Here is a 22,073-nt window from a genome sequence, read left to right as displayed (position 1 = left end):
TATCCAAATACTCAAAGTAACTTGAAATATTAAAAACCTCGGAAACCTCCGCTCGAAATAAAATACAAGGAGGCTTCAATGAATAGAAGGGTTAAATATATACCCTTAAGGAAAGGGGAGTCATTGTTCGATCAATCGTGTATGTAAATGGAGCAAAATTTTGTCCAGCCTCCAAGTTAGAGTCTCTTCCAAGTCTCTCGCGAATGAGACTCGATCAAAGCTTCTGTAATGTAATTAAAATACGCGCGTGCAATGGTGACGGAATTAGATTTGAAAGCAGGCAAGTACATTTATAAAATGAATACAATTGAATACCATTCGTTGCGGAAACGAGGGTCCCGGCGGAAATCTCTTAATATCTTCTTTGTTCAGCAAAAATTCGCCGATAAAAAAGAAAAGGCGGTGCTTAATAAAATCTCGGCAGCCAACTTTTTAGTTAATTACATTAATTTTCCCTCTCTTCCTCGCATTTCATCTGTGCGATCATACAAGTATCGCTGTAAACGTGTTTTAAATATTCGGATCTAATATTTTACGAAGATATACCTATATGCAAAAGAGATGCTAAACTTTCTCTCTCCGGTGAAAGTGTGTGTTATTGGAAAAATAGCGTAGTCTTACAAGAGTTTGAGAGAATGGAAATTTTTATAAACATGACAGACGGAGCAAAAAACGATTGCGAGATAGGAAGCTAATTGTAAGTAGTATATTTAACGTCAAGTAGCGTATAACACGATTAATCATAATTATCATATTTTGTATCGTAGATCATTATTATTTTTTCTTTTCTTTTTTTTCATTTCGAAGTTACGTCAGGATCGAACACATCTTCTCTATTACAGGATTTTCCTCTCAATCCTCATTTCTATTGATATGCATGGATAAAAATATTGTTATAACAACCTTTGTTCGCTTTCTCGCTTTGATACAGTGACGTAATCACGTAGAAAATGTGAGCGACGAGCGAGCAACGGCGCACAAGAGAGGAAAGAATACTATAATTACGGGAAGAAAAACTGACTCGGGATCAAGAGAAAATCGAGAATAGAGGAATCCTAGAAGCGATCGACCGTATTCTCGATTTATGTCCAGGTGTTGCCTGTGACTGTACTTACGGCAAGATGGCGACTGGCCCTCGAGAGCCTGTTTCGGCTCCCCAGCACAGGATTTCTCTCTCTTTCTCTTTCCTTGTTTTCATCTCGCTCATTCTTTTTTTTTTTTCATCTTTCTCTTTCCCCCTTTCGGATCTATATTCTCCTTCGTCCCTTCTCTCTCTCTTTTCTCCCCTTCGCTCGCTCTTTCGCACCGATACTTGAAATTTTTACCTCCGCGAGAAGGGTGGAAATGGAATAAAATGAAAAAGGGGAAAAATCTGAACGCTACCACCGGCATATGTCGGAGAAGTCGTCGCAGCACCCTGTCGTCTCTTTTTTTTTTTTTTTTTTTTTCATCAACATCGTCTTCGCGAGTCGTGTTTTTTACGCGCGATTGCGAAGCTCCGGTTTGAACACCTCGACAGATTCTAGACATTCTTGATGTATCATATATCTACATATTCGCGACATGACTGTCTGATAAAAAAATCTAAAGCTTTATGTTTGTATAGGCTGATTTAATATATTGTGTGATTCTATTATTTATTTTCCTTAACATATATTAGACGTCTTGCGATTTGCATTGCGATGCGACAAGATGTTGAAGAATAGCGGATTCCTATAATAATAAATCTTTTTCCTGTGACAGGCATTTCTCGCGTTTCAATATTATATCGAGAAGGTTGTTTAAATTATGTTAATCTAGTTATTGATAAAGATTTATAAATTGATATTAGATTCAAGTTCAGAGTTCATACTTATTCTCTTCACATCAAGAGTTTATTTTGTGGAACATGCAAGCAAACACATTTGATCGATTTATCAAAGATGTGTATCGATTTTGACAAGAGTTTTATTATAATCATACACGGAGAGAATTTTCTCTTAGAATTTATCCTGAAAATCATGGTAATCTTAGGGCAATATATGATATTGAAGGAATTTTGTAAGAGTTTCTCTGATTAATTTTTACCACAAAAAATATTAATATGTACATAGTAAAATTAATCGAACATATTTTTTATATCTTATTGTAGTAGATATTAATAATATACTAATCAGAGAAGCACATAAAATTCTTCCAATATTGTCTCACGCACGATTACTATAATTTCATGGTAAATTCTAAGAGAAAATTCTCTCTGTGTGTTACACATTAACAGATGATCGATGACTTATAGATAATTAATTTTTCAGAATTAATGAAAGCATCATATAAGATTTCTCTAAAAAATATAAGTATATATAACAAAAATGTAGCAATAGATAAATAAAAAGTTAGATTTTTTCGAATCTAAAAATGTGAAAAAATAGCAGATGTTCTGTGAAATTAGTATCAGAAGAAATAAGTGAGAAAATGATAGTCGCGACTGTAAAGTAACGATATAACCGAGTAAAATAGCTAATCGCGTTATTATCGAAGATAACGCGAGTGGAAAGAAATCGCGATCGGACAGAAGGGAGAGTGATGAAAACGTGTCTACGGAAGCACGACAAACTAACGAGTAAATTATAGGGCGGCCGACCGGCCGTGGCTGCCGGGCGGAAGAATCGCTCGCCCTCGCGCAGATCGGTCCGTCAGATAACTTTCATTAATGCTATATACGGCCTGTTTACGAGGCATCACTATACGCGATACATCGAGTCCATTGTATACTGTAAAGAATAATCGATCTTGTCCCGATCTCGGCCCGTCAGGTATATCTTCGCGATTGGGAAACTCTGTTTGAATCGGAGCAAATTTCAGACAAAAATTGGACACGTTTTACAACGTCAAGAGACACGTGACAAAAGCTTTTCTTGCATTATATTTTGGATTCTTATTTTATTTTTTTTTTCTCGTTATTATTTTCATGTAATTTCTGATTATTAAATTTATTCTAACCGAAAATGTTTCTATTTTTTCTCTCGTAATTATTTTCATGTAATTTCTGATTATTAAATTTGTTCCAGTCGAAAATGTTTCTATTCAGCTTTTGAATTTTTCGCCAAAATTATTGGATTGCCTCACAATATCGAGTAGTTGATTATTACGGAGTTTGATGGTATTTACGTCGAAATAGATAGTAACAGCGATGAGGTTTTGCTGCGACAGCAGCAAATTCTTTCTCTCCGCACGTTCTCCGAATAATCGATAAACGCGTGAAGCCTATTGGTTCCGGATCTAATATCCTACCGAGTGAAAAAATACGTATCATTCAGAAGTGCATTTCGACTCTCTCGCGTAAACTATATTCTCATCGAATTTCAATGAGCGCGACGGTGTCCCTCGAAAAAGTGCGCAACAAAAAAAATCCGCTTACCATATACCGTCGCGCCGCGTCTGTACCAAAACGATACTCATATTTCGCGAAAATATCATCCGACCTAAAGCGATAACGAAGTGGCACATTTCACTTTCGCGCGAAAATTTAATTACTCGCGTCCTTGTTTTGTTGCAAATCACATTTGTGTTCGATTCTTTCCGCTTATCATCATGAAAAAAAGGCAAAAAAGCAAACAATCCAAATATATTTACAATACTCCAAGATATTATTTACAATTTAAGAAAAAAATAAATTGTGTTCCTAATTGCGGAAGTAGCTTCGCAAATTTTCAGGTGCGACATCAGAAATTGAAGGATAAAAAAATTAAGTTTAATGTCGGGGCTCTTTCTCTCGACTATTTAATCGTCGCGTTTTTATTTTAGTTTATCACTACTCTATATGTATAGTTTATCATTTCGAGTTGTGAATTTGACAATTTAACGAGAATCGCACGTTTACCGTCGGCGTTGAACACTCGCGGTTTTCGTGACAATGCATATAATACACGACATTATAATATATTCAAAAGGAACCCGCGTATGATCGCGATGTATGATCACGATTTCTTTTGAATAAGATCCTTCCGAAGGCAGGGCGGGACACAATTCGTGTTCGATTATGCGTCGGAAAGATCCGAGAGACATGGCACGTTTCGAAGTTGCATCTACCGATATCTCGACGATCTCGTCTGTTGGAAATTACTCGCGATATATCGTTATCCTATTCAAATTTTTCAAACGAAAAATATTCAATAAAAATACAATATCGATTATTTTAACACTGCATCGAACATTGTTTATCGTGTGCGCATATGTCGTTTATTTTGATAGACAAATACTAAAGTTTTGGGGAATAATATGTTGAATGACGCAATGTGCGAAAGATGAATGAAAATGATATTAATTTATTGCAGATGGATTTTTTATTCACCTATAAATTTATTTTCAAAAGAAGCAAGCTGTTGACTGAATGATTATAATGCCGTGTAAGTATATGGAAATAATTTTCTCTTAGAATTTGAATTTGAATAATTGGGACAATATAGTATATTGGAAGAATTTTATAAGAGTTTCTCTCTGATTAATATTTACCACGATAAAAAATATTAACATCTGTCACAATAAGATATAAAATATGTTTAATAAGAGAGAAACTCTTATTAAATTCTTCTAATATATTGTCCCATGATCGCCATGATTTTCAGGATAAGTTCTAAGAGAAAATTCTCTCCGTGTATCATTTAAGTATATTACCAAATTACTGTTATATGCATGTATATTTAATTAATGTAAAATTGATTTTGTTCAAATATATCGATATCTATAATTTAAAAAAAATAATTCAGTCATCTGAATCGAGCTTCAAAGAAATGAGAATATAATATACAGTTTTTACATCTTGCTTATAAAATTTTTGATAAATTTAAGTATATTAATCTGACAAGAATTTTTCTATATTTTTTTCTATATTTATTTATTAGAGCACTCGGAGTATTGTGCCAAATAAGACTGTAAAATTGCAGAAATGATAGCTGTGGAATTTTGCCGAAAAAACAGTAGAAAATAAAAAATTCGAAAAATTTGCGAAAAAAAACTACACTTTTAAATTCTCGCGAAACTACAAGTGTAAAGATATCCTGCACAAAACATATACGAAATCGTATCCGGTGTTATGAAACTCCCACTTGCTTTGAAATAATGTAATACCGGAATATATTTGAGGGAAAAATAACTTGGAGGCAAAAGTGAATTCCGAAATATTTGGTAATACACCATTATTCCCGCATTTCAAAGGAAGTGCGCCTATTATAATAGTATATATATATATATATATATGCTGCGCAGAATGCCTTTAAAGCGCGGGAGATTATTCCGATCGAAGGTACATATATCTCGTGCATTTTTAACTTGGATTATATAGTATAATATTGAATTTCAGCCCCGACGACGGATATGCGCGCATACAAACTCGCTATTTTCCGCTCCGGCTCTGTATTGTAATCCCGCGCGCTAAATTTTTGAGCCGCGTAAAACGCGCGCGTGATTACGTGCTCAACGCGAGCAATTTTATCGTTCTCGTCGACGACGACGCGCGATCTCCCTCGGAAATCCCAAATGACATAACAAAATAAATGCAAAATCGCTTTCGAGTGGCGCTCTCGAAGCGAAATATGATGCGGACGCGAGGATTTATGCGGCTTCCGTGATATTTCTCATTTAAAGCCATTTTATTTCGGATCGATCGAACGCGACATTTTCGTCGAGTGCGTCGACTGTCATTGTTTTAAAATCGTCGGAACGATGGTACACGAAGACAGGATATAGCAAGATCTCGATGACGAGTGCGTGAAGGAAAATGTGTATCTGACAGCTGACTAGATTACTATCGTCAAAATTTTGGTGCGTGTGATTTTTCTCTATAGTCGAAAAATGTCCTCAACGCTGGAGATCTCTTTAGCAGGCATAAATTTTATTTATTTTTTGCAGTATCACAGGATCTCTATATTAAATCGCGCGTTATTTCTTGACAGTTTCGTCTGTCAATTTAGAAATGAATATTCTTACTGTATAATAAATTTCATGATAAATTGGATCCAAATGAGAATCATATACCTACCTATGTATTTATTAAATAATAGCAATAAGCGTTTAATTAATTAGTTGTATTAAATTAATTTGTTAGATATCTCTTGGTTCTATATTGTATTCTTACAGAATTTATTTTATATTCAACGAGCGTTTTATCCTCGAAAGAGTTTACGATACGAGACTTTGTGTAATTACCTGGTTTTGGGCGTTTTGCTCGGCCATAGCTTTCTCCTTTGCTTGCCTCTTGCACTTGTACCGATGATTTTGAAACCATATCTTCACCTGCAAAACAAACAAAAAAAACAATTAGACCTTAATTGAACAGAGTAATTAATACCGTAATTGGTGCTTTACGTTGAATAATACCGCGTCGAGATTTCGCGATAAAATAGAGAAAATAGAGAATCCTCGAATTATCTATTCAGTTTCGACGAGATGCAACAATATGCACGATATATGATCTCTTTAGCTTCACGATTAAAATCATAGATTTTACACCTGGGAATTTTTAATTTGAGAAAAAGCTCGGTATGAAAGTCTAAAAAATACACAGTTCTACGAAGCTTTAAGATCAGCGGCAGCGTCAAGTCTCTTATGTCGAAATAAAACGGACGACATGTCTCGTACGCGAACTATATCTCGCCAGGTAGGGTTCCTGAAATGTTTTCTCAAAGGCGGGGGTACGGGCCTTTGTCAGACGCGCACTTTCAACCGGCCTCTAGCTATACATATATTCCGATCCTCTAAGTCCGTAATCCACAGTTAGAAGTCCGTGTTATTTCTTCGAGAGGGGAATTTAACGCCTCGTTCACTTTATGCGGATATTTCATGTAAGAAAGGAGAGAATAAGGAGACCTATGAGTTTCATAAAAGACTTCTCTATCGAGACGCGCCCCCGTTTTATTACGAATTTTATACGCGCAAGAATGTTGAAAACAATTTCATTTTTCACTATATTTCGAGAATTTAAATACTTTAAATCTTCTATCAAATTAAAATATCATATTTTTTATCTATTGCGTTATATTTAAAAAATGTCCTGAGATCAATAAATGGTCTTTCGATTATTTCATTCTTCGTATAACAAATTTAATATTGATTTTTCCTTAATGAAGATGTCAAAAGGAGAGCGACTTTTATTACGATATTATTTATACCTCTTTTTGGCAATTAAAATAAAATGTACACAGAGAGAATTTTTTCTTACAATTTACCCCGATTAAATATATTTTATATCTTATTGTGATAGATATCAATACTGTTATTGTGATAAATATTAATCAGAGAAACTCTTATAAAACTCTTCGAATACCATATTGTCCCACGATTACCACAATTTTCAGGGTAAAATCTAAAAGGAAATTCTTTCTAGAATAATTTACATATTTTACATAAACTTATTCTTATAAAATAGAGTAAATTTTTCAAATTTTTTTTGGTGTTTCGAACCGACATATGTGTGTGCGTTGAGCGAAATCTATTAAAAATTAAATGAACCGGTAAGATGTATGGCTCGCTGTTTTCGTGGCCGGACAACAATGTGTGAATACGATTAGACCGCCTCTGTGAAGCGTGCATAATGCATATAGCGCGGATTATAACGCGCCACTGTCATAAGCAGATGTCGATCCCGATTTCGTTCAGGCGGCTGCGCGCGGACTCCCCGATCGCTTAGCTCAATTGCCGTAAAAGCGGCCTCGAGCGACCCTAATCGCACGCGACTGCTCCTAGCGAAAACTCAAAAAACCGCCTTTCCTTTCACTAGGCTAAAAAAAGAAATTCTTCGGTTAATTAAATAAAAATTATAGCACTTTTCTTAGGAAATACTTTTTCAATTAAACACCATTTTGTGCGTATGGCATATAAATTCAGAATCCAGATATGATATATAGGGAAACTTAGATGCTCGCTGAACATTAAGTTTGCGAATGAGTATATGAACATGGAGTTTTCACATTTTAAAATTTGTCAGATGCCATGCAGGATTCTCCGATCGACGAGATACAAAACTCGGTTACGTGCGTTTGATTCGTTTTGATTCTTATCGTGCTGGTTCGTAGAGCGCATATGTTACCGCGTGTAACCTCGTCGAGTGGCTGTTGTTACGCTGGTGAACTTGGTTCCATGAAGCAACCCCCCATTATACATCCGAGTTGCGTGTGTCGGGAATGCAATGAAAGCACTTTAAGGGGGTCCGTCCAGCCGATCGCGTCTCGAGAACTCGCCGCCGTCTGTCTAATTCTTTGAATATTAGCGGGATCGACTCCACCCTCGAAAATTCCTCTTTACCCCACTCGGGGGTGTGTGCCCTGTTCGTTCCCCGAACGTGGCTGGAATACCAGCGGTCGATTATATTTTCTGCCAGTCTATTATTTCATCTGCGTCTTCGAATTTACACTATTTTGTTTGCCAACTTTATAAGACGAGATCGTAATATACAGAGAGAATTTATCCTGAAAATTATGGTAATCGTGGGATGATATATGGTATTGGAAGAATTTTATAAGAGTTTCTCTATAATTAATATTTACCGCAATAAAAAATATTAAGATATCAAATATGCACATAGTAAAATTTATTATGTACATATTGATATTTTTTATTGTGGTAAATATTTAATCAAAGAAACTCTTGTAAAATTTTTTCAATACCATATTGTCCTACGATTTTCTTTGATTTTCTAAGAGAAAATTCTCGGCTCGTAAAGACACTCGTAATTAATACATATTTAATAAAAGGATGGATAATTATGTAAAAAAATGGAGATATAAAAATGGATTGTTATTCTAAATGAAATATCAATTTGATAATAACTATCAAAAATAATTTCTTAAATAAAATATTTGTCTTATGGATTCTACAATTATATAATTACACAAGTAATTTATTTTTTTATGCTGTTACTTATATTTTCATGTACCTACATTAAAAACTCAGGGTAGATCATGTTACACATACGTGTGTTGTTTACTTAGAAAATGAAGTCCGGAATTATTGGCAAAAATAAACCGTGCAAATTCATCTTGTGCAACATTAACGCGAAAGAAACTAGTCTTCCCCGTCGTTCGCGTTGCGTGAATTTTTACGCACGCTTTGTGGCACGACCGGTTTCGCGTAGGGGTGAGAGGCCTTATCTAAAAGCCACGAAGAGGTACTAGACGAGGAAAGTACTCTTTCGCTGCTCCCGTTCGTTAATTCCTTTTCTACCGATAATCCACTCGAGGCTCGAGTTTTCGGCTACGTACGCCGAGACTTCGAGAGATCTACAAACAGTCATTTACTTCTGCCTCGCGAGCTCACATGCGGGATGTATGACGTAGGAATTTTGTGTGACGTAGATCTTCTAGATCTCGCGCTTCCGTGGGGTTTTAATCCCTTCTCGTCTAAATTGATCCTCTATTTTCGCGATTCTTTTTCTGCTCAAACGTTCTGGTTTCTAGTTCGAAAGGTAACGACAATGACGTAAAACAGCTGATCTAGCGTCCAGGATCTTCAGGTGTATCAGCAAACATTCTTGTGACTTCTTTCATAGTGAGGAGAGTTCTATTTATATTTCGTATGTAATATATTATAAGATTTTTTAATTTTGTGATTGTGAAAGGGCTACTATCATTAACTGATTCTTTCGGTAAGACTTCACTGATTTGCTATTATATATTTGTAATTGAAGCTATTAATAAATTATTCTTTATTTTTATGTTATCATTATAAAGCTATTAAATTTTCTATTCTATCACGGAGAGAATTTTCTCTTATAGAATTAAATTCTTAAATTTATTAACAATCTCTCTTCTATCAATCTCCTTCGTTTTTATATCTACTTTAAATTAAACATGAAAATTTTGCAGACATTTAAGCATGCATGGAGAGAATTTTCTCTTAAAATTTACTCTGAAAATTATAGTAATCAGAACAATTTATTGGAAGAATTTCATAAGAATTTCTTTGATATAAAATATGTTCGATAAATTTTACTATGCATTTAGAGAAACTCTTATAAAATTCTTCCAGTACCATATATTGTTGTAGGATTACCACGATATTTTCAGGATAAATTCTAAAAGAAAATTCTCTCCGTGTACATACTTTACTTTTTCATTCTCACTAAGAAGAATAATCAATAATAAATAATTGATAGTGTGCCTTTTTCAATGAAACCGTGTCACTGCTTTAATCAGCGACAAGAGATCTCAATTATTTGCACCGATTCAGTTTAAGAGAGTCCATGCATAACTATATATGTACACGGACACGTCACACATTTCCAGTTCCGATAATCGCGTAGGATTCGCGCGTAGGATACACATATTGTACGTATTTTATTATACCGTGAATGCTCGCACGAGGTACAAATCCAACCAGGTTCTGCGCGCGCGCGCACTCGTGAAAGATTCGAAGCGATCGAAAGCGACGAGCCGAGGCGCGCGCAGCGAATTGTTATTTCAAGGGAACTGCCGTCCGTCAGTCCGTTTGTCCATCTCTCCCGCCGCGATGCGGTGTGTAAACAGGGAAAGTTAAACAAGATAGGGATATATAACTGCTGTGTACGTAAGAAACGCGGCGCGCAGGCATGAAATTCAAGGCTAACAATGTCGACCTCGAACGACAAGCGCTTTGATGTGTGAATTTTGTCCATTGAGTTCTAGCATCTCTCTTCCATCGCTAATATTGAAAAGAGAGAGAAAGAGAGGGAGCGAATTCGAGCGCTTTCGAATAAAATCAAATTTTATTTTTCGAGACAGGTATTTTGCAGAATTTTTGACAGCGCTATGAAATAAGATCCCCTTTAGAGCCGCAGTTATTTTAATTTCGCAAATCTGTTTGCCCGCGATAAACACGCGAGGGAGTGCTGAATAAAACAAGATGACTCATTTATGTAACCGATCGAATAATTTATAAATGATTCTTTTCAAACTTTAATATTATAATATGAAGAGATACTCTAATATAATTAAAACAATTTAAATTAAATTTCAAATTAAATTTGAAATGATAAAAAAATGTTCATTAAAAACACTTGCACATACGTGATCTGTGAAATAAAATATCTTATAGGAAACTTTACACGAGAAATACCAAAGCGTGCATGTTACTTCAAACTGTTATATAATTACATAAAATGTATAAATATCTACCTGAAGAACAAAGTATGTACAAGAGCAGATCGAACGCAGTTCAGCATCGTTTCTCTCTCTATCGTTCGCTCATTGTAAAGATCTGTGTTATCCGGATAACGCGTGTCGCCGTTTGACATTAGTTGGCTCATTGAATGCCGATAAATCTGGTGGGTGGCACGCCACAAAGTCGAGGGTCGCGATTATATCGCACGCGTGTGGTACAAACCCGTCGACACGCGTTCGGGAAGCATCGAGTATCTGTTAGCCTCTGCTCGACAGAGTCGAGCCCGTTTAGAGATAGGATAGGTAGGTGGATGTGATCGGGGATGAAGAGACGGGGGCGCTTAGAGTGGACGATTGATCAAGTTAGCGTAACGTCATTACGTCGCGAGTACATCGGGGGTTGACGGCGAGCTTGCCTTTCCTCCCTCTCGACCTCCCCCGTTTCACTCTAGCTCTAGGTACAACAGAGCCTCCTCGGGCAATTTCACTCGACACCAACCTTCGCCCGGATGATCTGGCTGGTGGCCTATAATACAACCTCGAACCAGGGGGTAGTTCTCGGTTGGGGTTCGTTACGAGGTCCGGGGCTCAAACGAGACGTATATGACACATACACACACACTCTCTCTTCCTCATCACCGGGATTCTTTCCAAAAGAGTGCAAAATAAATAGTTTTGCTTGCATAAAATTAAACATTCGAATGACAGTTCAAACAATCGCTGCTTGGTTCCTTCGATGACACGTATTTGAGATTTGTTCACTTTTCGAGTCTGCGAAAAGAGAATAATGACATGCGAAGGTTTGCGCGCAAAGTGCTCACCCCCACGTGCGACGATGAACCTGCGCGACTACCGGGGATCAACTAACGTCAAATTATGATTAGGGCTGTTAATTGTCCCGTGTTGACCCTGCTGAGTGGTAGCCCGAGGACAAACACGATTCCGCCTCCCTTTTGTTGTTTTAACTCAATGCCGTCGGTCGGAGATGACTTACCGATTACCCAGCGTGATGCCTGAAAACCAGGGGTCTTTCAGCCCTCAAATAGAAATGACTTTCTGGTTACTGTGAACCGATGCGTGGAGTAATTATGTGTGTCTAGAGAAGTGCAGTATATACGTATATGTGAACATCGCGCGACAGTGATTTTATCCTATTTTGGTTCACATTCTATTTTTTCTACAAATATATGTAAAAATCGATCGATTTTATGTGGTATAATTAGCGTAGATTTATCTGTCAAAATATAAGAACACTCTTTATTTACGAATTTTTCTTTAATCAGAAGCAATCTCTTTTCGCCTGAAAATGTCGAAGAAAATTATTTTTTTCTACGAACTTTTAATTTTTAATTTTTTTCACTCGAATAAAGTTTATTAAAAAATTTAAGAATAAATTCTTATTATATATTTGCATACTCTTCCTAATTTCTGAAAAGTATTATGTTTTTATTACTAATAAATATTCGACTCCAAATTGCTCAAAAATTTTGTAAATGAAAGATGATTACCCCGTATTATTTTATAAAAGAGAATACAATAATAAAGGGCATTAAATATTCATCGACATGTAGATCGTGTCTTTTTTTATCAATTCGGATTTTTAAATTTCAATGTCTTTTCAGGCGCAAAAGGATTAAAGCGCTAAAGGGAAAATGTCGTTATATAAGGGATGCTGATGTTTGCGGTTCGAATATATGCACCCTCACGTGTCGAGAATGCGTTCAGAGTTACAAAGAACTCGCTACAGGGCGAAGCACAAAAAGTCATTTTTTTCTGACAAATTTCAAGAAATTCGTAAGCGCGCAATGTAAATGTGGATGTTATTATTGGCAAATGGACATGAAAATTCATTGTGGAAAGTAATATAAATATGTGTGAAAAATCTTTGACACATTTTAAAACAAGATTTCAAATTAAGTTACATAAATTTATTTAAAAAAAAAGACTTGATTTTATCATTTTGTTTCATTGCACTAATTGTAAGTTTAACGTTTAACAAAATCTCAAAAATATGTGTGATTACCAGCAGATTTTTTAATCAAATATAGAAACAATCTTGAGGAAAAAATTGACTTGTATTAAAACCTAACAATAAGTAAAATTAATTGATTATTTAATATGTTTTTTAATAAAAATCTTTATAAGGAAAGGCAGATTGTTTGTGGGGATGTAAAAGAAATGTCGATAAAACCGTCAAAGACGAGATACTCGACAACTTTTGCACTAATCTGTAGACACGATGCCAGGTGAACCTATGTGCGGGTAAAGAAGCAGGAGAAAGAGATGCAATTATGTCGGCCACATTCTGCCTATGCGGATATCGCGGCGAAACGCGGACTGCAAAAGCCAACGACATATTCATGTGTGCGTTATTATGCGAGGGTGCCGGGAGTGCACTTGAGAGATGCGCGCACGCGTTGCAGGACGTTCAATTAACCATGCATGCATTTGACAACCAAGAAATTGCTGCTGGTACACCTCACTTAAGACGGTCAAAAATTCAAGAAATTTTAGTTATTACAGCAACAAAAACTTTATTTTAAACCGGAGAAAAGTACGAAAAACTCTCTCGATAACGAATATCACTTTAATCAATATTTCAATTATGCACGACAGAAACTTCATATCAAGTGAAATCATGTATGTCAAATTAATTGTTGACGAATTAATTAAAATAAAAATCTATATTAGAATTTTGTATGATTTAAATTTCTGTGAAAAAAAAAAAGAATATCAATTACTCAGTGTGAAAATAAAATATACATACCTAGACACGGACAGATTTAAGAAACCTGTTGCGACGAGAAATAGTATCCGTCTCGAACGGAACTTTCATTAAGGGAAAGCCGACGTGGCGAAAGTTTTAGATAAAGATATATATATATATATATATATATATATATATATCGAGAATATAATTGACGGATTCTGAACAGGGAAGGAAGGATAGAAACGAACAACCCTGTTAATGGCGCCGTTCCTTCTTCCCCTTCCTGGAAGAGGAGAACGCGTAGAGATCGCGCTGTCTCGATCTGGCGTTTTGTCTCTCGTCTCTCCGATCTTGTCGATGGATCTCGACAACGGCGGTAGCGACGTGTTTACACGGCATTGAACTCGCCCTCTGCTCCACAGGATTCGATCCCTCTTCCGATGCGCGCGCCATGGGGTTGTCGACCGCAGCATCAGAGGGATGAGATCCCGGGGAGCTCGATGTGGTACCATGGCAAACCCATTATTATGATTATTATTCGCGTAGCTAAGTCGTAAGCGCGCGACCACCAGAGAAAGATAGAACGAGATATCCTCCATTTTTGCATCCCTCTCGTGCCGTCTCTTATCCGCGACTTTATACCCCGTGATTCGACGTTCCTCGAGATGTGCTTACGTCTTCTAGGCCTTCGCATCATCAACATTTCCGGGTTCGTTGCGTACTTTAATAATACGACTGCAATTCTGACGCTTAACAAAGTCGAATTAAATTTGCAAAACCATTGCAGATATACTTATATATATGTCTAAGCGCAGAGATTTGATAATGAATTTTTTCGCGAACGGTTTGACAGATCGGAACTTTTCGGAAAGGGGAAGGGATGAAGGTTCCGATAGGCGGATTCGTGAAGGGGGAGGGAGGGGGGTGAGTGTAATTTGCCTCTAATGCGGCACTCAACATAGCAGCTGGCTCACCGGCCCTCTGCTTTTCCATTCGCCACTCGGCCACAACCGGCAACAGTAGCGATAATAATAACAATACCGGTAACAATGCCAGGAGTGGCTAGGCATTGTAACACCGCGCCGCGCGAAGGACAGCGGGGTGAGAGGGTGCAGAGGGAGGCTCCGGGTACTTGGAGTAACAATGCAAGCGCAAAATGGAGGGACACGTACCCATCTGCGTATGTCCCGTGCCGAAGGGAGGCGAGAAAGACGCGAGATAAATGCGACGCATCGTCACGAGCTCCGATATGTATCGTCGCCATTTATTGCGAGTTACGTTCGCAAAAAAGGGAGATTTTCTTTCCGAAATGACGGGCAACCGAACTCTGTACGCGATCGATAATCGCGTTAAACTACGTTACGATTACAGGGGAATAAAATGTGACAGAAGATATTTGGTCAAAATCGACGGTCGATTTCTCATACACCAAAATGTGGAATCTTCTCTTGGAGTTTATCCTGGAAAATCATGGTAATCGTGGGACAATATTGCGGAAGAATTTTATGAGTTTCTCTGATTAATATTTGACAAAATCAAAAATATTAATTACAATAAGAGAGATATAAAATATATTAATCGGAGAAACTCTTGTAAAATTCTTCCAATATTGTCCTATGATTATCATGATTTTTAGAATAAATTCTCTCTGTGTACACGTGTATAACGAAATTTATTAAATTTAAAAGATATAGGTATACTAGAAACATGAAATATGTTTTATGCAAAACGCAGAAAACAAAGTAGATGCAGTTAAAAACACATCGAATAAAGAATATAAATATATATATATATATATATACATTGTAAAATGAAACAAGAAAAATATATATGCACAAATAAAATGCAATTTTTCTACATCGTACAAAACGAGATAAAAAATTGCGCGCAGAGAGGAAAACGCGTGAATCGTCTCCCCTTCTCGTATTTTCGATTTCGGTATTTTTCGCGACCATCTACCGCCGAACTCGTTATCGCGAAACTCGTACCGTTTCTGTGTTCGTGCCTGAAAATCCCGGCTGATTGCAATCAGACCTCTTTGCCGACTTCCGTGCTTGACTCGGAATCGACTCGTCATCGTCGTGCCAAGGGCCTCGCGCGGACGCTCGACTTCCGGTCTAAGGAAGCCAATCGTTTCCGTTTTAAAGCTCACTCACGAATATGTACAGCTTTCTTCTCAGACTCTGTTCGATTCAATTTCGTGTTTTCCAACAAATGGCAAATATCATATTTATCCCTAATCAAATATTAATGACAATTGAATTTCCGCGATATATCTTTTATCCTTTAAAGATATTTGAATCATAAAAGTATCTAAATTCATACATTATAATTCGGGTATCAATATATCGATGATAAATAAATCGTGGCATATAAATATTGAAATATGACACATTCTTTTTAAACTAATCTCTCGAAAAAAAGCGTCCAGTGATGCTTTTGATACAAGTTCATTTGTATGGATATTATTATTGTCGGTGGAGCGCCACATACACACACATTAGGCGATGGCAAACGGACAATTCGACGCGCTTATTGTTTTCAAAGGGCTGATAAGTGAATTGAACCGCAGACGGAGGAGACAAACGGTAGACGGAACGATAGACCGAACGAAGGGGAGACCCGTGTACGGACGCAGGATGCGGCCAATGAGCCACGTAACAATTATTTATTGTTGCCAGATTGGATGCGGTGCCGCATCCAGCCGACCGGACCTACTATCTGCGTCCAATGAAAATGAATGCGTTCGTACAAATCGGCTATCCTATTTGTCCGCTGAACGATAATTGCATAATGCAGCGCTTCGTCAAGTTAGATAATTATGCGAGATATATCTACTTAACGAATTGCCGGACTCTCTGACTGATTTGTAGGATAAATATAGAGCATATGAATCGATCGTTCGGGATATTTTTTTCGTATTAGAATAGATTGTTTTTTCCTTTACAAAAAATATGGAAACACATATCACTTTATTGCAATTTTTTATCACGATATATTTTCAATATATTTTAAATTTGTTAAATTGAGATTTGATTAATTTATCGAAAGATATACAGGTTTATTATATGAAAAGTATTTTCATTTTTGAGACTAATTATGCAAGAATGATTAAAGTGTCGACATTTTTGTCAAGGAATTAATTCGAAATTGAAGTTAAGATATCATGTATACAGATGATATTTTAGAAAAGTTGGAAATAAAATTTCGCAGTGACACAGAGAAATAAAATAATTATCTTCATCACTTAATTCAGCAATATATATTTTACGTCAGAGAGTCACAAATTCAAAAAGCAATTTATATTTTCACAGGCCATGTACGTTCAACAAATCTATGCAGAACTCGAGGTTGAAACACTTTATTGTTATAGGATTTCTGACTCTAAATACGCGCAAACCTAAAGTGATATATAAATATTAATCACGTACCTGCGTAGGCGTTAAATGAATTAAAGACGCCAGATGCTCCCGTTCGGGCGCGCTGAGGTACTTTTGCTGCTTGAATCGCCTTTCGAGCTCGTAGACCTGGGCCTGGGTAAAGAGCACGCGCCTCTTCCGTCTCTGCGCGAGGGGGAACTGCATCGCGCCGACGCCCATACCGACGCCGACCCCGACGCCGACGCCCACCCCCATCCCCGATGACTTGGTTACGTCGCCCATCGACTGGCCCACCGAACAGCCGGCCATATTGGTCCCGCCTGCCGCCGCGGCGCCCATCAGTCGCGAGACTGCAAAACATATTGAAAACAATCAGAAATTACACCTTGCACGTGTACCTTTTCCTCTTACTTCTAACGTAAATTAGCGCACGTACTCTTTCGCGACGAAAGATTCCCGAAAGACGTTCAAATTCTCTTCGAGAGCTTCCTCTCGAAATCTTCGAGACATCGAGATCTCGAAATCTTTGAGAATCTCGATAATATATTTGAAACATTCTGATGTTGTAACTTCATCTTCCTCGTTTTCTTTTTTTTCTTTTGTGAATATATTTAAATTTATAGTTTATTATTAATATGCTAATATACACAGAGAGAATTTTTTTAGAATTTACCTTGAAAATCATGATGGTATTGAAAGAAGTTTAAAAAAATATTAATATCTAACATAATAAGAATATAAAATATGTTAGATTATTAATTTTACTATGTACATATACTAAAATTTATTATGTGCATATTAATATTTCTTCTTTATTTTATAAATCATAGTAATTGGGATAATACGGTATTGGAAGAATTTTTTAAGAGTTTCTCTGATTAATATTTACCACAATAAAAATATCAATATCTACCACAATATAAGATATAAAATATGTTCCAAGTAAAATTTTTATTATGTACATATTAATATTTTTTATTGTGGTAAATATTAATCAAAAAAACCCTTATAAAATTCTTCCAATATTGTCCCACAATTACCATGATTTTCAGGGTAAATTCTAAAAGAAAATTTCCACGTGGATACTATATTTTATAATCTATAGTTTAAAATACAAATCATCGAAATTGTGTCTATTAATATTTAAAAAATTCAAACCTTTTAATAAAAAATATAACAAAGTCGTCAAATTGCACAATACTGTATGAAATGTATGTAAAACATACATGGCTTATAAAGAGGCTTATAAGAAAAATCTCGGAACTCTTACGCGACTTTATCATAACTTAGATTATAACACGTTCATATATTTTGTCACGAGTATATACTGGCTTAAGCCGAGTGATTCTCTGCGAGAGAGCTACCGAAAGCTATATCCAATGGCTCCACGAGCGAGCGGTCGTCTATCCCTTGTCAGTTGGCGAGGAGCTGTCAAAGATGAACCTCGTGCGAACAAAGGGAACGATTTAGGCGCTGCGAAGTGCTACGTCACCGCGGTGCACGGGAGGTCCCGGAATGAAGTCCCGAATTATTATGCCCGCGAGAGAACGAACCGTATTCTCCGAGCCGTCAGGTTGAGCCGAGGGCGAGAAAAAAATACCACTTGAGCCCAGGAACAAACACCGTCAAATTTGTTTACCTCGGCGCGCCCGTCTGGGAGAGAAATCGTGGAGCTCTCCGAAGAGCGTATAAACGAAAGCAATACTATATTATTGCTCGCGCCGAAAAAAAAATGGTGGATTCTTCTCTTTTTTTGTCGGGGGATATCCTACCCCCCATCCCCATCTCTCTCATTACGCGGATATCCGGAGCGAGTTGTGCACGATAGCCTATATTCGATAGCCGATTCGAGCACTCGACCATCACCTAGTCTCTTTCGGCGCCAGTCATCGGGACATCGCGTCCTGCATTTGAATTCATCGAAACCAGCTTGCTTAGTCTATTTGACATTTTCCAACAAATCATTTGACAGCGTGCGAAATGTAAATAATCTCTTAATGATATGCGGCGACCCTTTCTAAGGGGCTTGTTTCTCCAAAAGATCTTTTTTCTTCTTCTTTTTATTCATAAATTATTTTATTATTTTATATGTGCATGAGAAATCTTGTGGGACAATATTGCGGAGGAATTTTTGAGAGTTTCTCCGATTAAATATTTATCACGATAAAAAAATATTAATGTCTATCACGCAATAAGATACAAAATATATTTAATCAGAGAAGCTCACAAAATTCTTCACACGATTACCATGCTGATTTTCAGGGTAAATTTTAAGAGCAAAATTCTCTGCGCATAGTGTCGAAATGCAATTATACTACTTCGCATTAATAATAAATTAATGCCGCATTAAAATAAATTTCTATGACAAATCCCAGCGAGGACGTAAATTATCACGTTCTCGCGTATAGATGCAAGATCCCTTTTAGGGATCTGCTTGTCAGCGATCACGGAGAACAATGAATATCCGGATGGACGGGATGTTCCGATGTAACTTCTGCCAATACACGAAGGCGGAGATCTCCCTCTCTCTCTTTCTCGATGCGAGAGATGAGCGAACAACGCGCGTGCAGGCAACTCGTTAAATAAATTGACGTTTCTCCAACAAGGTCTACCTGTGACCACCGGCGTCGCGCCTCTACCCTCACGTCGAGCAGCCGCATCGTTTCAAAACGTAATTATGTGGCATGGCAACCGAAGGGCGGGAGAAACCACCACGTCTCGGCCCTTCAACTTCCAATTAGGTGACAAAAGCCCAAGATTTCTCGCTCCGAATCACGGACTATGAAATTTCATGTACCGCCCACAGCGTGAAACACGTCCAATCCTGACGGGATAAAAGCTATATCTCATTTAATCGCCGCATAATTAATTTCATTCCATGTTAATTGTGCAATTATTGCATAATTCCGAGATTAAGTTTTATTCCACCTGCGTGTTTTGTATCTTACGTAAAGTCGCTTAAGCACATTACTATACGTGTAATTTGCGATGGAATTCGCAACGGAATTTCATTCGCATAATTTTTCACGTTGTGCAATACATCACAAATGAAACTTCACCATCTATGCGTAGATAATGGATTAATTAATAATATCAATTCAAACTTGGAATTTATTTGTTAAGCTTATAGAATTCAAATAAGATTTATAATCCTTTTTCAAATCCTCATAATTATATATATATATCTCTCTCTTCATATTATTATTCATATTATTATAATATACCTACAGAATCCGTTTCCGCAGTCGTGATAATTGCTGATCGTGATAAACGAGCTCGATAATAAAGGAATAAATAATCATATTGTTGTTAACGCAGAGTATAAATGTTGGGTAGTGTGTGCGTGAAATGTGGTTTATAAAAAAATGTAAAAAAAAAAATTTAATGACGTTATACTAAATAACGTGACGTACACATGAGATCAGAGGCTTTTAATAGAACGTTATTGAAATGCAAATCACGAACGCGTAACAGTACGTTTGATCGGTACAATATATCATCGAAAGACGTCAAACTGCCAACTAACAACAATGTTAAAACGCTACATCTCTCAAGAAGACTGATAGATTCATGATAAATACACATGACTTTCGATATGATATATGAAAATTATGAAGTCTATTAATAAATTGTGCACAGAGGCACGATTAAAATAAACAAACTACAAGATTTATTCATTCACGGAATATTTGGATAAGCACTTCTGCACGGAGAGAATTTTCTCTTAGAATTTACCCTGAAATTCATGGTAATCGTGGGACAATATGGTAGTAAATTTTGCTACGTACATATAGTAAAATTAATCGAACATTTTTTATATCTTATTGTAGTAGATATTAATATTTTTTATTGTGATAAATATTTAATCAGAGAAACTTTTACAAAATTCTCCCAATATTTTCCCATGATTATCATAATTTTCAGGGTAGGTAAATTCTAAGAAAAAAAATCGGAAAATCATTTAATCTTATAATAATTATCGTTGTACAAACGATTTTCAAATAAATCTCCATGCACTCTTCATTTTCAGTCACATGGACTTGCATCATTTTATAATTAGGTACACCGAATGGAAATTGAAGAAACTACGAGTTTCAGCGAAACGAATTTCGCGGGAAGAGCGATTCGTTCTCGCGAGAATTTTTTTCCACGTGTTTATTTTGCGAGGGGGATGAGAGAGGAACGAGATAAGTCCGCGAAATCGAATTCGAACGTATATCCGGGCCTTTAAATTCGAGAAAGAGAGAGAAAAAGGGAGGGAGGACCGGTCTCGCTTATGTTTGTTTAACTAAAATCCTCGGTCCAGCGGCGACCGTCGCCGCTTTCTCGAATTCTGGATCGATATATATACATATATACTATATACACGGGCGAGATCGGAGGATTGTGGCGCGTGCGAGACGGACGAAAAATCCACTCTCGGGACGAACGCTTGTTGACACAAGCCGTACGAAAGATGCGCATTGTTGGCCGACGATGGTATGCGCGAGGTGGTTCCTCGCTCTCCGGTGATGTGGACACTGAAACGCGAAACTCGCGCGTTCCGGACATCCAAATGGATGTCTCCCGAGTGTCGAAAGCTTCCACATTTCCCTCGCAAGAGAGAGAAAGACACTCTCTCACGCGCGCGTCGATCCTTTTATTAAACTGTCCCACTTAAGGAGTATCGTCGTGCGAATCCTACCGCTTCTCTCTCTCTGCTTCTCTTTACTTTACGGATAATTGAACTTGAAAGGATACTCGTGTAGGGCGCAAGAACCGATCTTTAAAATGTATCTCTTCTCGGACAAAATACGCATCGGATACCTTGTCGAAGAAAATATTGACATGTACGACTCCATTTTTTCAGGATTATATAAAGAGAGCTTAGCAAAA

At 36.9% G+C, this 22,073-nt stretch overlaps 1 protein-coding gene across 3 annotated transcripts in view; it reads right to left on the bottom strand.

Annotated features, from left to right (window-relative positions):
• The window catches only part of LOC114946394 (homeobox protein Nkx-2.4), a 40,986-nt gene that overhangs the window by 9,517 nt on the left and 9,396 nt on the right, over window positions 1–22,073 (bottom strand). For all 3 annotated transcript variants that reach the window (XM_029322855.2, XM_029322854.2, XM_085489758.1), the window contains 2 exons: window positions 17,250–17,548; window positions 6,184–6,270 (listed from right to left, as the gene is read on the bottom strand). In XM_029322855.2, coding sequence (XP_029178688.1) covers window positions 6,184–6,270; window positions 17,250–17,548 — 386 coding nt within the window. The remainder of the gene's footprint in view (window positions 1–6,183; window positions 6,271–17,249; window positions 17,549–22,073) is intronic.

This window comes from Nylanderia fulva, unplaced genomic scaffold (genome assembly GCF_048542155.1).
Source record: "Nylanderia fulva isolate GAGA-0341 unplaced genomic scaffold, ASM4854215v1 Scaffold9, whole genome shotgun sequence".
In the NCBI taxonomy this organism is placed as follows: Eukaryota; Metazoa; Arthropoda; class Insecta; order Hymenoptera; family Formicidae; genus Nylanderia; species Nylanderia fulva.
Note: the sequence above shows the minus strand (reverse complement) of the source record. Positions and strands in the feature narration are given on the sequence as shown.